Here is a 14,073-nt window from a genome sequence, read left to right on the forward strand (position 1 = left end):
AAAAAAAAAAAGATTGGGGGCTGGAGAGATGGCACAGCGGTTAAGAGCACTGACTGCTCTTGCAGAGGACCTGGGTTTGATTCCCAGCACCCACATGGTGGCTATGAACCATCTTAAGTCCAGTTCTGGGGAATCTGAAGCCCTCTTCTGACCATTGCATAACACGGATGCACACACATATATGCAGGCAATACAATCCTACACATAAAATTAAAATAATAAATAAAACATTTTAAAAAAAGATTGAACACCAACATTAAGGAGGACCCAGCATGTGCAAGCCTTCTTTATAGTTTATGAACTGCAGTTCAAGGGAAGTCCAGTTCTGGGGAATCTGAAGCCCTCTTCTGACCATTGCATAACACGGATGCACACACATATATGCAGGCAATACAATCCTACACATAAAATTAAAATAATAAATAAAACATTTTAAAAAAAGATTGAACACCAACATTAAGGAGGACCCAGCATGTGCAAGCCTTCTTTATAGTTTATGAACTGCAGTTCAAGGGCTCGGTTTTTTTGCCTCTGTGCCTTTGCAACTTTTAGAAAATAGACTCTCCACAGATGTGCATTATTGACAGAATTGGTTGGACTTTTCTGATACTACTACTTTTGTAGGAAAATAAATCCAGGAATAAAATTAATTCTCATTTTCCTTATCTACAGACTGCGTATATCATTTAAGTGGATGGTTCGAGCTTTTTCTGGATACTTAGCTACAGATCAACTCTTGCTTTTGTGGGATAGAATCCTAGGATACAACTCTCTGGAAATTCTTGCTGGTAAGTAGATGTTTGTTTGTGAAATACATGTCGTTTCTACAGTAAGGCCCCTTTCCTGTGTAACACTCACCATGTGTCATTAGAGATGGTTCTACAATTGTCATTTTAATGCATGAGCATTTCATAGATCAATGTGGCTTAGGGAGACAAGCTCTGAGATTCTGCAGTCTTGATACATCTGCCATACTGGCGAAAACAAATCTCTTTCTCATCTTTCCTGGGGCTACTAGGAAAGCCCATTTCTACTTTCCTGCCTTCCCCTCCTGTTCCATGCAGGGCTCGCTGTCTTCCCACGTGTACAGCCTGTGCAGCAGATAGATATACTTACTTTCTGCTCTGACCCACCAGGCATCATAACGTTCTGTCCTGTGTCCCTTCGCAGCCACTGTCTGAAGTGTAAACTGAGACTGAGCGTCCCTGTACAGCTGAAAGCTCAGCTCTTTTCTTCTGGACTGCAGTTTATCCTAGATTCAGAACCTTTTTATTTTTGCTAATAGTCTCTGACTTTTACTCTACTTCTTGATTTTCTTCCTTTAGGGATTTTCTTAGGCAAAAAAAAAAAAAATTTTTCCCTTTGCTCAGAAAGCTGCCGGTTCGTCTACAGTTAATGATTAGCAGTTTGTACAACAAATCCACACCAAGGCAACCCTGTCACAGCATACCAAACACATAGTACTTATTCATTCTGCTTTCCTAGTGCACCAGAGACTTAGTTATTGCATCATTGAGAGTATTAGAAAATTAAGGTGGATCTCTATGAGATTAAGGCTAGCCTGGTCTACATAACAAATTCTAGACTAAAAATTAAAATTGCCTGGCATGGTGGTGCATGCCTGTAGTCCCGGCATTTGGGAGGCAGAGGCAAGCGGATCTCTGAGTTCGAGGCCAGCTTGGTCTACATGGTGAGTTCCAGGACAGCTGGGGCTACAGGGAGACCCTGCTTCAAAAAGACAAAAAAAAAAAAAAAAAAAAAAAAAAAAGAAAAAAAAGTGCCAAAAGTTTTCTTTTTTGTTATTCCTGGGATCTGAACTTGGGTCCTGTGGAAGAGCAGCCAGTGGAATCCTCCACTGAGCCATCTCTCCAGCCTCAAAAGTGCCCTATTTGAAGCCAAGATCATCATCGTGCTTGTTTTGCTTTCATTGCTCCACACATTCCTAGAGTCTTCTAGGGTCCAGACCAAACACCCTGGTGTTCTGCTACCATTTCCCAAATGCCAGGACTTTAGACTTCACCGTATTACTCTCCTCTGGATATACCAACAATTTTAAAGAACAGACCATATAATATTTGGTATCATTTCAAAGAAATGGAGAATGTTAAAAAGGGAGCTGAGTGAGAATATATACTTTCTAACAGTAATGAAGGAGAGGGAGCTCTTTATCACCTGAAATATAAGAGGTTTTACTATGAAAGAAACGTTATATTAAAAAGGTTCAAAGACTTCCAATTTAAGTTCTCTGATTCTGCTCCTCAACATCGTCTTAGTAAATGAGGTAATTGTATGTGGAACACTGTATTTTCTCTAAACCAGGTACTCTACTGTTAGCTCAGGGAATTAATTTAAAAGTAATTTATGGGTGGGTAGCGATGTAATTCACATGTTGCATCTACCCATTTTTCCTGAGTGACCTCTAAAATTAGCAGGAACGAATTTTAGATCTTCTAGAAATGAAACAGGACTACTGGGAGCTCCCCGACCTTAGAACTCAGGCAAAAAGCCGTCCACATAGACCACTGCATGTAGAGACACACACACAGACTACTGATTCTTTCATACAGTTTGGACAAAGTATTTGGGGATGACCTTTTTTAATCAAGTAAGTTACTACAGAGTCTTTAGAAATCTTTCAATAAATAAATTTCTCTAGCTTTAATTATGAATTAGAGGCCATTAAAGAACAGTTTAAAACAAAGATGTCTTAATGTTCACAATCAAGTTGACTAGTATTAAAGTGATGAGAATAGTTGTAAAATGAATCCAAAGTAAATATTAGAATTTCCACATTTTACATGAAGCATGGTGCAGTTAAAAACATCCTGAAGTATAGATCCTTTCTCCTTGACAAACAACCCTGTTCTGTGCAGAAGGGCTGGGCAAACTAAACATGAAGCAGACAGAAAGGAACTCCTGTGATGTGACACCAAGATAAATAAAGGTTATGAGCACACAAACATTTTGGATACTGAGGTCAACCAGCAGGCTCATCTACCTTGACAAACAACTGCCCACTATGTAAGACTTTCCTGCCCCAGCAGAATATTTGGACATCCTGACAAGCTTTCAAACACTCCATTCAGTTATATACAAAAATGGAAGGAGGACTCATATTTCTTAGCTTCTAAAATGTCACCACCATCCAAAATCTGACTCCAGATAGTGGAAAATAGTAAACAATTACTGGCCTACAGAAATGTTTTTAATATTCCTGTAAACATAAAATCCCATTACTTAAATTCCTTTTAAGTTCTTTTCTGTTAAAAAAAAAAAAAAAAAAGAGGAATCCTTTGACTCAGATCTCTTCTATCCCTTGTTATGGTGAATAATTACAGCTGACTTGAGTTTTTAAATTTTTGTTTTATTGCTATCCCCTTGTTTGCTCCAGAATTTTTCTAACTACTTATAATGGTTTTTGCCAAATTTCCAAAAATCTCTCTTCCCCGAGAAAAGTGCTGGAGCTTCCCATTCACTGGTTGCACTGCACCTAATCGAAGTAAGAGGCCCGGAGAGCAGAGCCTGACATCCACTCCTTAAGTACAGTCCCTCGTCTGTCAGGCCCAGGGACACCACAGCCTCACCCTGCAGGCCATGTCTGGAAAGCACATGATCTTTTGTGTCAGGGCTTGGTCCTTACCACTTCCCTGTGGTCTCACTAGGGACATTATGCATGGGTCTTTAGAGCCAGGCTTAAGTATCCACTCTACTATTTTCTACCTGTATGACCATGACCATATCAGCAAACTCACTGTGCCTTAGTTTCTACACTAGGAAAGTGAACTTGAAAAAAAGTCCTTAACTCAGAGCTAGTATGAAATTAACTGTCGTGGTTAGTCTCATGGTAGTTAAAAAATGTGTTTGTGTTAGCTATGCCGTACTCCTGGACCCAGCCTTCCAAGTCATTTTTACTACTTACTGTCATTGGTCTCCCAGATTTCAATGATGTGATTGAAAAGCACTACCACAACTGGTGATGGAAAAAAGAAAGGGGATGAAGTAGGCATTCTCTCCAGGCAGCACTTTTTTCCTTACCGGGGTTGCCTGCCTAGTACCTGGGGCCTTCTCCTCCTCATGGTAATGCATATATTAATAAGTAATGCATGTTTGCCTGACCCATCTTATGCATATGTTTAACAGAAAGTTGTGATGTTTCCTACTCAATGTATATTATTGAGCCTTATATTACCCTATATTTTTTCAAGCTTTCAACTTATTTTTCTTATAGCTAACATTAATGTAAACATCAAGATCAATCCCACAATAGCCTTCCCCACACGTATATCTATTTGTGACATTAATAAAGTGAATAATAAGTATATAAAAATATAACAAAATTATAAATTACTTTTTAAAAGTTTTATAGCCATATTTATATCAGGATACCCCCAAAACACAATTGTGCAAATTTTAAAAACTGATCTTCATATAACTTTCTAAAAGTTTCTCCATTGCATATATTAGAATCATCTGTGTCAAAATAAATTGTAATTTGTAAGACAGTCATTAGAGCTTCATGGATTTTTAAACTGTTTCATTGTTAGTTGTAGCTATGAAAGAAATAATGTATAAATGACGTTTTAAGACTATTGACTTGTCCTTTCCCCAAACTATGAGATTCCCTTTGTGTAGTGACCAGGGACTGTTCTCTGAAGTAGAAGTTCCCACTCATGTGACTCCTTGAGGCAGAAGGCAAGGAACAGCTGTACAGTCCTGTTCTGCTCTCCATTGTGGCTATGGGCAGAGCAGTAGCTGCGCTGTGCTGTGCTGTTGAGGAGGCCAACAGTTGAAATAGTGTGCATTCTTTTCCAGTGCTGGCAGCTGCCGTGTTTGCTTTCCGAGCAGTGAACCTGATGGAGGTGACATCACTGGCTGCAGCTGAAGTAAGGATAAGTTTCACTCAGATGGGATGGAAATAGTTCCTGAGAGACTGCCAGGCCTCCACTTTGGTGTCTGATCCATAGAACATACACTAATTGTAGATGAATTTTTCAACTTGAGTAAAACCTATAAATTCTAAGCTAATTATTATTAAGTACTCAAATTTCCCTAAGCACTTGAAAACAACCTTCTTATGAAGGGGTCATAAACAAGATTATTTTAGGATACCATTATAACCATTAGAGGAAAGCAGACACCTAGTAATTTTAATGGAAGCTGTTAGGGTTTGTGGTACACTCTCTTATTATTATTTATGTCCGTGGGTTATACTGTTATCAGAGAAAAACTAGTTGAGAGAGTTAAAGAGTTTGTGTTTGAATGATGGACTAAAGACAGGTCGGCTTCAGGTTCTTTTTAATGGTGAGTTAATTATTTAGAATTGATTTCTTCCCAATGATAGAATTTATACCTGAAATATGGCTCAATTAAAATAGTGCCTACTATGTTACTGTATTTGTTCTCTCTCATAGAATGTAAAATTTATCCTTAAAATAACTGCTACACGTTCTGTTTAAAGGGAAGAGGATGTTTATGTGTCTTGCAACTGAATAAACATTAGTTCCATCTCAGAATGATTTCCTCAGTCAGTTGCTCCTTACAACAGAATAATGGGTCTAGGATTCATAATGTACGTTTATTTATAGAAGCAAGTTGATATGTTAGAGCTCTTATAAACTCATGCTACCTTGTATATTTGAAGAAAGCTCAAGGCTAAAGTCTGGGTTATTTTCTGTTGTACATTTTAGCTTTTGCACATGTTCTAACATTAAGACACTCAGAAATGAGAAAGCAGTGGTAGCCTAAGACAGACCTGAAGAGCGGGGAGTGTGCTATTGCCAAGCACATGCTGAGTGGCTGTTTTTATTGTACCTGTTTTACAGACTTCTTTGGTATTAATACTTCTTTTGTTTTTCCATTTCAGGCAGTTCTTGCTGATCTTTCTACTTTAAAAGTTATGCCTCTTCTTCAGATTTTTCTGTTTGCCACTGTCACCTGATCTTCTTTGAGGTCACTGACAACACATCTAGTTTTCCATTAGAAACTAATCATGAACTATGCAAGCTCTGCATAAAACCAAAATTAAACTGCATAAAAGCCAATAAAGATCATGTTCCCCTCAGTTAAAGCTAAGTAGTTCCTCACTTTTTGAAACAATAACTCTACACACCAAATATTGCACTTGCATGCTGATAAGATTTCAGAGAAGCAATAGACATGACTTGTGCTTAACTGAGCATTATATATATATATACATATATATGTGTGTATATATATATACATATATAGTCCTAACTTATAAAAGGCATGTAATTGTATATATGCAATAAGAACTAAAGACACTGTAGCAAATTTCAAGAGGTGACATATCTTCTTGTCAGTTTACATCAGTCTGTAAATTTACCCCTAGATAATGTACTGTTTTTGCTTTATAAATTACTCTTCATTCAGAGCCAGTGGTGGGATGAGACATGAAAAACCTTGAAAAACCTAGTGCGTTTGAATGGGATTTAAATGCACATTGAGATCTTTAGCAACTTTTCATTCACAAGGGATTAGGGATTGTCTAGATCTCGTTCCATTTTATTTCTCCATTAAACATCTCTATTGGAAAAAGACAAGTACAGATATTTCCAAATGATAATTTGTGTTGTAGTTGACAGTCTTATATAGCCAAATGTGCCTCAAACTGGCTGTATGGCTGAGAATGCCTGAATTCTGCATCTTCCTGCCTCCACCTCCCCAGTGCTGGTATTTCTGGTGTACCCCACCATGCCTGGCTCCATCTGGCACTATGTTATTTGTCACTCTGAAAATCAGTCAGAAAGGTATAGAGGGATCTTTTTGTATTTCTCAGCCTTCCATTTTTTATACTATGAGGCTCCACACTAGAGTCTGTTTCTTTGGAAGAATGTAAGGAGAGGAAAAGTCAACCACATCCACTTGGTCTCACAAGACTGACTTCTGGGGTCCAATGGCAGAGAGTGCTGCAAGTTGTTAATTCATTCTAGAACTAGGGCCATCATTCAGGGTATCAGGTCTTACTTTGGTCTTTATTATGAGTAAAGGGTTTTGTATTACTTTCTGAATATATACCATTTAAGTATGTGAAATAATAGTATGTGAAAAAAAAACATTGTCTTTTTATTTTAGATTAAAATTTAAGATGATTATCACTTCAATAAAACTCAAATAAATCAATAGACTGATACTTTCCGTATCTGAAGTTTTATTAAGTTTTATCCAAATATGTTTCACAAATCTCTTATTTTCACAACATGTATTAGGAAAAGTATGAAATTTAATATAAAACTTCAAGTGTGGTGAGGTTAGGTCTGACTAGTTTTGGAAATCAAGTACCTGTTGACTTACTAAGGACTAAGTAATAATTTATTCTCTGATTGATTCTTAATAAACTATGCATTATTGCTTTTGAAAGTGACAGTTCACATCGTATGCCTTGCCATCTTATGTGTCCAGAAGCACATCCCTGGAGAGGACAAGCATGCACCCAGGGCTAGTGTCCCCTCCCTTCTCCATAGTGAGAAAAAAATGCCAACAATATTAGGAAAAGAGCATGGTTTTAGTTGTTAGTATTAAGCGTATGCATACATTCCCATGTTTAGCTTTTTAAGGAAAATACAAACTTATTAGGAAGAGGCATTGTAGTGGTCTACTACACTAGATGGGTAATTCAAGCCCCTAAATAATTAGATCTCTATTATTGGTATTTGGGAGGGAGAAAAGACCAACAGTAACAGATTATTGTATCTATTGTGTTTGCCTTAGAAGACTGTAGAGAATCACATGAGAAAAATATATTTGAGGTTGATTTTTTTAAACTGTAAAACATCAAGTAAATATGGTGTTTTTAAATATTTTTAATATTTTACTTATTATTTTTATTTTATGTGTATGAGCATTATGCCTGCATGTATGTAAGTGCACCCATGTCATGCAATGCCCACGGAGGACAGAAGAGGCTGTCGGATCCCCTGGAACTGGAGTTACAGACAGTTGTTAGCTTCCATGTGGGTGCTGGGAATCAAACCCGGGTCTTCTGCAAAAGCAGTGTTCTTAATCTCTGAGCCATCTCTCCAGCCCCCTAGTTATTAATTTTAGTATGTGACTATTTAAGGTCAAGTGGTAGAAGATAATTATGTAGAATGCCCAACATCATTGGTGTCTGTGTTGTATTTCTTGATAGCTTGAGACTCTGTCTATTAAGAAACGAATCATGACAGAGCAGATCTCTTCATTTGGTACAAGTAGCTCTAGGCAGTAGCTCTGAATCTCAGTTCCCAAACAAACACTGGTAAGTAACCTTGCACTTTGCTGCTACTAAAAACCCTGTCACATGCTGCTCTTACCTTCTTGTTAAAACACCATGTTTCAAGCAGTCAGGCCACCTCGGCCACTCCATTGCTACCTGCACCTCCTTATACTGCCTCACTGGCCTCCTTCCACCAGCATTCTCCCATGCCATCTTCTATCAACCACTGCCACCCTTTCCCAAGTGCTGCCTCAGTGACTGCAAGGGTCAAGGAGACCAGTGATGCAGAATTGTCCTACCTGTGGCATTGGCACTGATGGTGAGTTGTGTTTGACTCCTCTGAACTTCATCCCCTAAAATAGGTCATGGCTATGTTCGGAAGAGCTTATTTCATCATCTTTTGGTCAGAATGTTTTGGTGATAATGGTATTCTAGCTAACTGAAATTCCAACTTGATGTAACTGCCGAGCACCCTTCACATTCGGCCTGGACTTTCTTCTCTCATGCCACAGGGAGAACAGAAAATACTTGAGCCCTCTTTACCTTCTACCCCAAAACTTAACTTTCTCCCCCATACTTAACGTCTTCCTTGTTGTCTCAAGAAGTATCTAATCTATTCCTATAGTTCTTTAAATGCCTGTGAGGTTGGGTTATTTCTGTGCTTAGAATGGAACTGTCTGTTGCTTAAAGATGCAGTCCCGGCTATGTAGCAGGGTAGGAGTAATTCCTCCAGCCTGGCCATTCCATTTCCATGTCCCATGCTGATCAATTCCTGTGCATTTCAGCAAACTGCATACTGATTCTTAACCAGCTCCTATTCTTTTTATCTCTGCTAAAGGATCCCTCCATCTTTAAGGTCCCACTCAGAAAAGCATCTCCTCTTGCCAAGATACCCTGGAGCCTATGTATTAGAATTATCCCTGTGTCTTTGTGCTCATAAAACTGTTGCTTCCCTTATGTAGTGCCTGCAATATTGCGTATTCTCCAGGCAGTGTTCATTGACTCCTCCTAGCTATGGAAGTTACAAGAAGTTGTCCACATGTGTTTGTAATCCCTGAGTTCTTTCAAAAATGATTGGGATACATTTTTCTTAAAACAGAATTCCCCTCTGTGTCTGGTCTGCCTTCCACAAAGACTCAGTGTTTTACTTTTAGTTTACTTCTTTCTGCTGTGCTTCAGATGAGGCTGACTGCGGGAACCCCATGCTCTCTGGGCTGTCCAACTGGTCACATATACCACCATGGGGTGGCTTTGTGATCAGTGCAAAGTCTATGACCAGTGAGTGCCAATTAATATGTGGTTAGAAGACTTTGGTTTAATCATGTGGGGAAACTGGATGGTGCAAAAGAAAGGATATAGGCCAGGCCTTGTCTCCTATGGAGAGAGGGAAAAGTTGCTCTTTGTCCTTGTGGATTCTCAGCCACACACCACCACGTTTGCCCTGGACCATTTTGTTATATGAACCAAAGGATTTTTCTGTGCAACAGAAAAGATCCTAACTTGTGTAGTTATTTTTCTTTGAGATGTGATATCCATTAGGTGCAGAACTCTAGTCTATACACTGCTCAAACTGGTGCACCATTTCTGAACTTCTTCCAGTCAAGGTACAACTGGGGCCTTACAAGGACTATGTCTATGCTCTATGTCTCCCTGAAATTCCTGACAGAGGGTCCTTTGTCTTTGTCCCATTGTCATGCAGCATCTCACTTAGAATGCTTTCCTCTCTCTCCTTACCTCACTCTACCTTGTACCTCAGAACTTACATAACTCAGGTACTGCATCCTCAAGGCACTGCTCCTCATAATACATATATGGTGTATCACAGTCATAGTTATCTGGCCTTTCTTTTCTGCTAGATAAGCCTTCACTCCTTGGGGTCAAAATGGTTTCATTTTACCCTTATATCTCTAGAACCTAGCATAGTATTGCCCCATTGCAGGCTTAATGAGTGTTTATTGACTGACTGAATGAATAAATGAATGAATGAAGTCATCCAATTCACTTAGTGATAACAGGGAGCATACTTTGTTCAGCTTGATAACTTACTTGTCCAATATCACAAAACTGTTTTACCTTTAGTTTCCTATAGAGGAAGTTCAAAAGGGAAGACTGTTTTAGAAAGGGGGAAAAAAAAAAAGCAATGCTTCTTTTGTTTTCACTTAAGTAACTTTTATACAATGAAACTATACATTTATGTGAAGTAGCATTTAAGTGTATGGTTCTGTATAATTGTACATACCCATTTCACTACTATGACAATCAATGTAGCAGAACATTTGCATTACCCAAAACAGCTTCCTTTGTGTCCTCCCTGTTCAGTCCCTCTACACATTCACTCCAAACAATAGCAACTGTTTCCAGCCCTAAAGATTACATTTTTCCTTTCTGGAATTTCAACAGCCATACTCTTTTTTGTTGGCTCTCTTTACTTGGCATAATGTGTTGAGAGTCACCATATTGCTGTGTGATCAGTAATTCATCTTTGGTTTTGCTGAATACAAGTCTTCATATGGACATGCATCTTCCTTTCCCTGAGGCAAACACCTAGGAGTATGTTTAACTTCTAAGAAGCCTCCAGATTCTGTTTTGAAGTGATTCTGCCATTTATGTTCCTACCAGCAGTATATGAGTTCCAGTGGCTCCATATCCTTACCAACCCTTGGTATCATCATGTCAGTAATGCTAACAGATGGTCTCATTGTGTATTTCCCTAGTTATATATAAATAGAAAATAAGCATCTTTTCATGCCTATCTGCTGTTTATACCTAAAGTATTCTTTTGTAAAATTTTCAAAGATTTTGCCCATTTAAAATCAACTATTTATTAAGTTGCAAAACTTCTTTATTGTAGATATGGCTTGAAAACCCTACTCTGTGGGTTATTCCTTAATCTTTTTTTCATTTTTAATTTTTACTTCAAAATCTGCCCTCATTTTTACTCATATTTACATGACATTCATTATTTCCCCCATACAGAAAACCAATTAAACTATCTTTTTCAAAGAGGAAAAGTTGTAATTTTGTTGAAATCAATTTAGCTGGGTTTTTTTTTTTTTTTTTCTTTTATGGACTTTTTTGTACTATGAAGTATCTGTGTAACTCAAAGTTACAAATATTTCCCCCATGTTTTTTTCTGGAAACTTTGTGAATTTAGCTGATTCATTTAGGTCTATGACTTAAGTTCCTTTAGTGTATAGTGCGAGTTAAGGACTGAGCTTCCGGCTTTCACTCGTGGATACCCACCGTTCACTCAGACTGCTCTTTCCCCTTCCTGTCAGCCCATCTGAATAGAATCGGTTGATATCAGCTGATTTCTTAATGGTCTATTGTGTTTGCCTATGGATTTTTGTCTGTCCTTATTGCAGTAGCACAGTGTCCTCATTTTTGTACATTTAGAGTAAGTTTCAGAGATTAACAGCATAAATTCTGTAACTTTGTTCACCTGTGTCAAAATTATTTAGGCTATACCAGCATCATCGCTTTTCTAAACAACTTTTAGAATCAGATTCTAATTTTCAACAACAGGGAAAAGTTTTCTGGGATTTTTTATTGAGAGAGCATTGGTTCTATAAATAGGTTCGGGGACAGTTACTATAATGATATTAAGTCTTCTAGTCTGTGAACATAGTATATCTCTTCATTTAACTAGGTCTTTTAAAATTTCACTCAATGATATAGTTTTGTGTGAACAGTTCTTGCCAACATTTTGTTAAAATTATCCCTAACTATTTCACATTCTATCCTGATGTAAATTATATTTTAAATTTCAATTTCCAGTGGTTTAGTCTTAATATATAGACATGCAATTGAATTTTTATATTGGCATTGTACCCTGAGACCATGGTAAACTTACTGCTTCTATTATCCTTTTTTGTATCTTGTCTAGGACTTTCTACATATATGGTACATCATCTATAAATAAAAATTATTTTGCTTCTTTCAAACCTGTGTCCCTTTGATTTCTTTTTCTTGTCTTACCCACTGACTAGAACCTGAAATAGATTATAGGAAAATTCTTCTTTTTCCTGAACAATTAAAATAATCTCTGTCCATGCCATGAGCAAGTAGATGCAATGAACAGGCAGAAGCCAACAGAAGGAGAGGAGAACCAAGTTCACTGGATGAATCACCAAACTAGCACAGTGCCAGAGCAAAGACAACCATAGCTCTTGCTAGCCAAAGAAGCAAAAGGCCATAATTAGACCATATCAGGCTTCCTCCTTTACAAATGGAATAAAGCTTCCTTGAACTAGAAAGCAAAAATTATCTCTAATATGCAACTTAGCTTGTACCCAAAACACACAAAGCAAGTCACTAAACACTAGGGTGATGGTCTGACAAGGGAGGAGGGAAGAAAGGAGAGAGAAGACAGGGAGAGGACATACTATGTGTGCTGATGGGTTTGTTCCCCTAGAATAGAAGGGAAGTGGATGAGTGCATCATGTAGATGAACTGGAGGTAATGGAAAGAACATGATACATGTATATAAGGAAGGAAGATAGGCATCTGAGTGCAGCTAAGAAGACTCCATCCTGAGAGTCACTTTGTCAGAAGCCTGAATAATGCCAGGCTGGTGTTCAAGTACAGGAATGTTGTAGTAGAACACTATATAAGAGACAAGGAACTCTCCTGGACAGAAAGCCAACCCAGCACTTAACCCCTAAGACAAGGTCAGTGGCTTCAGGTAGAGAAAGGCAACCACACCACACCTGACATCCCAGATTCTCCTTACCAATGTAAATGATTATTGTATGAAGACACCTCCCAGCATTGTTTTCAGATCTCCCTTCACTCCATCGGTACCACCAGAAAGCTAGTCCAGATGAGGGAGGTAGCTGAAACGGAAGGGAAGAGTTCCTGTACCTGTTTTGCCAAGAAACGTTCATATGAGCCACTCCTAAACTGATGACAGAGACATTACTACTGCAGGCAAGTATTCCCACATACTCTCACAAGTATTTTCCCCATATTTTGTTTGTGTTCTACCAAAAATGGACTTAAATCTGAGCTCTACCACTGTTGTGTTACCTGACCTTCATAAGCTTTCATTTCTTCAGCTAGAAAATGAAAATGAGTGTCAAATTAATAGAACTGGGTACTCTGGAGATTAAATGAGAATGCATATAAAACATTTAACATGAGCCAATTTAACTACTGGAAGGAAAAGAAAACCATTCATTGTTCAAGTTATACAATAGATACATAGTCATGAAAAAAAAAAAAAACAACTAGTGGGCTTAGAACAGTACGACCCATTAAAAATGCGTTTTCATTTTTAAAGTTTTCTGATAATACATTTTGGAATTACTTCATGCTACACATTGCTCGTGGGAATTTACATCAATGCATTAGAGACTGAGAATTCCTGCAGTAGAATCAACTGACTAACTGCCAGACTTCCTCGGCATTGCACATCTTGTAGAATTAGATGTCCTCAAAATGCAATTTGAGACTTCCACTTCTGACTAAGATGGACATGATGGACTGCATACCCTCTAAAATCATGTGATGAGCCCCAAAACCCAATGTGATATTAGGAAGAAGGTACTTTGGAAGGTAATTGTGCTTAGAAAGGGAGATAAAAATGGGAGCCCACATGGTGGGATTGATATCCTTATAAGGAAAGGAAGAGGCTGAATGAAGCCCTCTCCCAAACTGTTCACAAAGAAGAGGCCACATGAACACAGATGGAGATGGTAGCCACCCATAGCCAGAAGAAGAGGGCTCAGAATGCATCCTGTCTTGCTGGCACCCTATCCTGGCTTTCCAGCCTCCAGAACTATGAAAAGGGGAACATGTTTTTTAGCACCCCCCCACCCCAATCTATATTATTTCATTGTGGTAGCCCAAGCAGTCTACAA

General features: G+C 38.3%; 1 protein-coding gene across 3 annotated transcripts in view; it reads left to right on the plus strand.

Annotated features, from left to right (window-relative positions):
* Positions 1-7,156, plus strand: part of Tbc1d19 (TBC1 domain family member 19) — a 188,036-nt gene extending 180,880 nt beyond the window's left edge. For all 3 annotated transcript variants that reach the window (XM_008837347.2, XM_029565543.1, XM_029565544.1), the window contains 3 exons: positions 673-788; positions 4,813-4,883; positions 5,864-7,156. In XM_008837347.2, the coding sequence (XP_008835569.1) occupies positions 673-788; positions 4,813-4,883; positions 5,864-5,938 (262 nt within the window). In that variant the 3' untranslated portion in view covers positions 5,939-7,156. The remainder of the gene's footprint in view (positions 1-672; positions 789-4,812; positions 4,884-5,863) is intronic.
* The last annotated feature ends 6,917 nt before the right edge of the window (positions 7,157-14,073 follow it).

The sequence above is a fragment of the Nannospalax galili genome, unplaced genomic scaffold (genome assembly GCF_000622305.1).
Source record: "Nannospalax galili isolate Female #2095 unplaced genomic scaffold, S.galili_v1.0 scaffold777, whole genome shotgun sequence".
NCBI lineage: Eukaryota > Metazoa > Chordata > Mammalia > Rodentia > Spalacidae > Nannospalax > Nannospalax galili.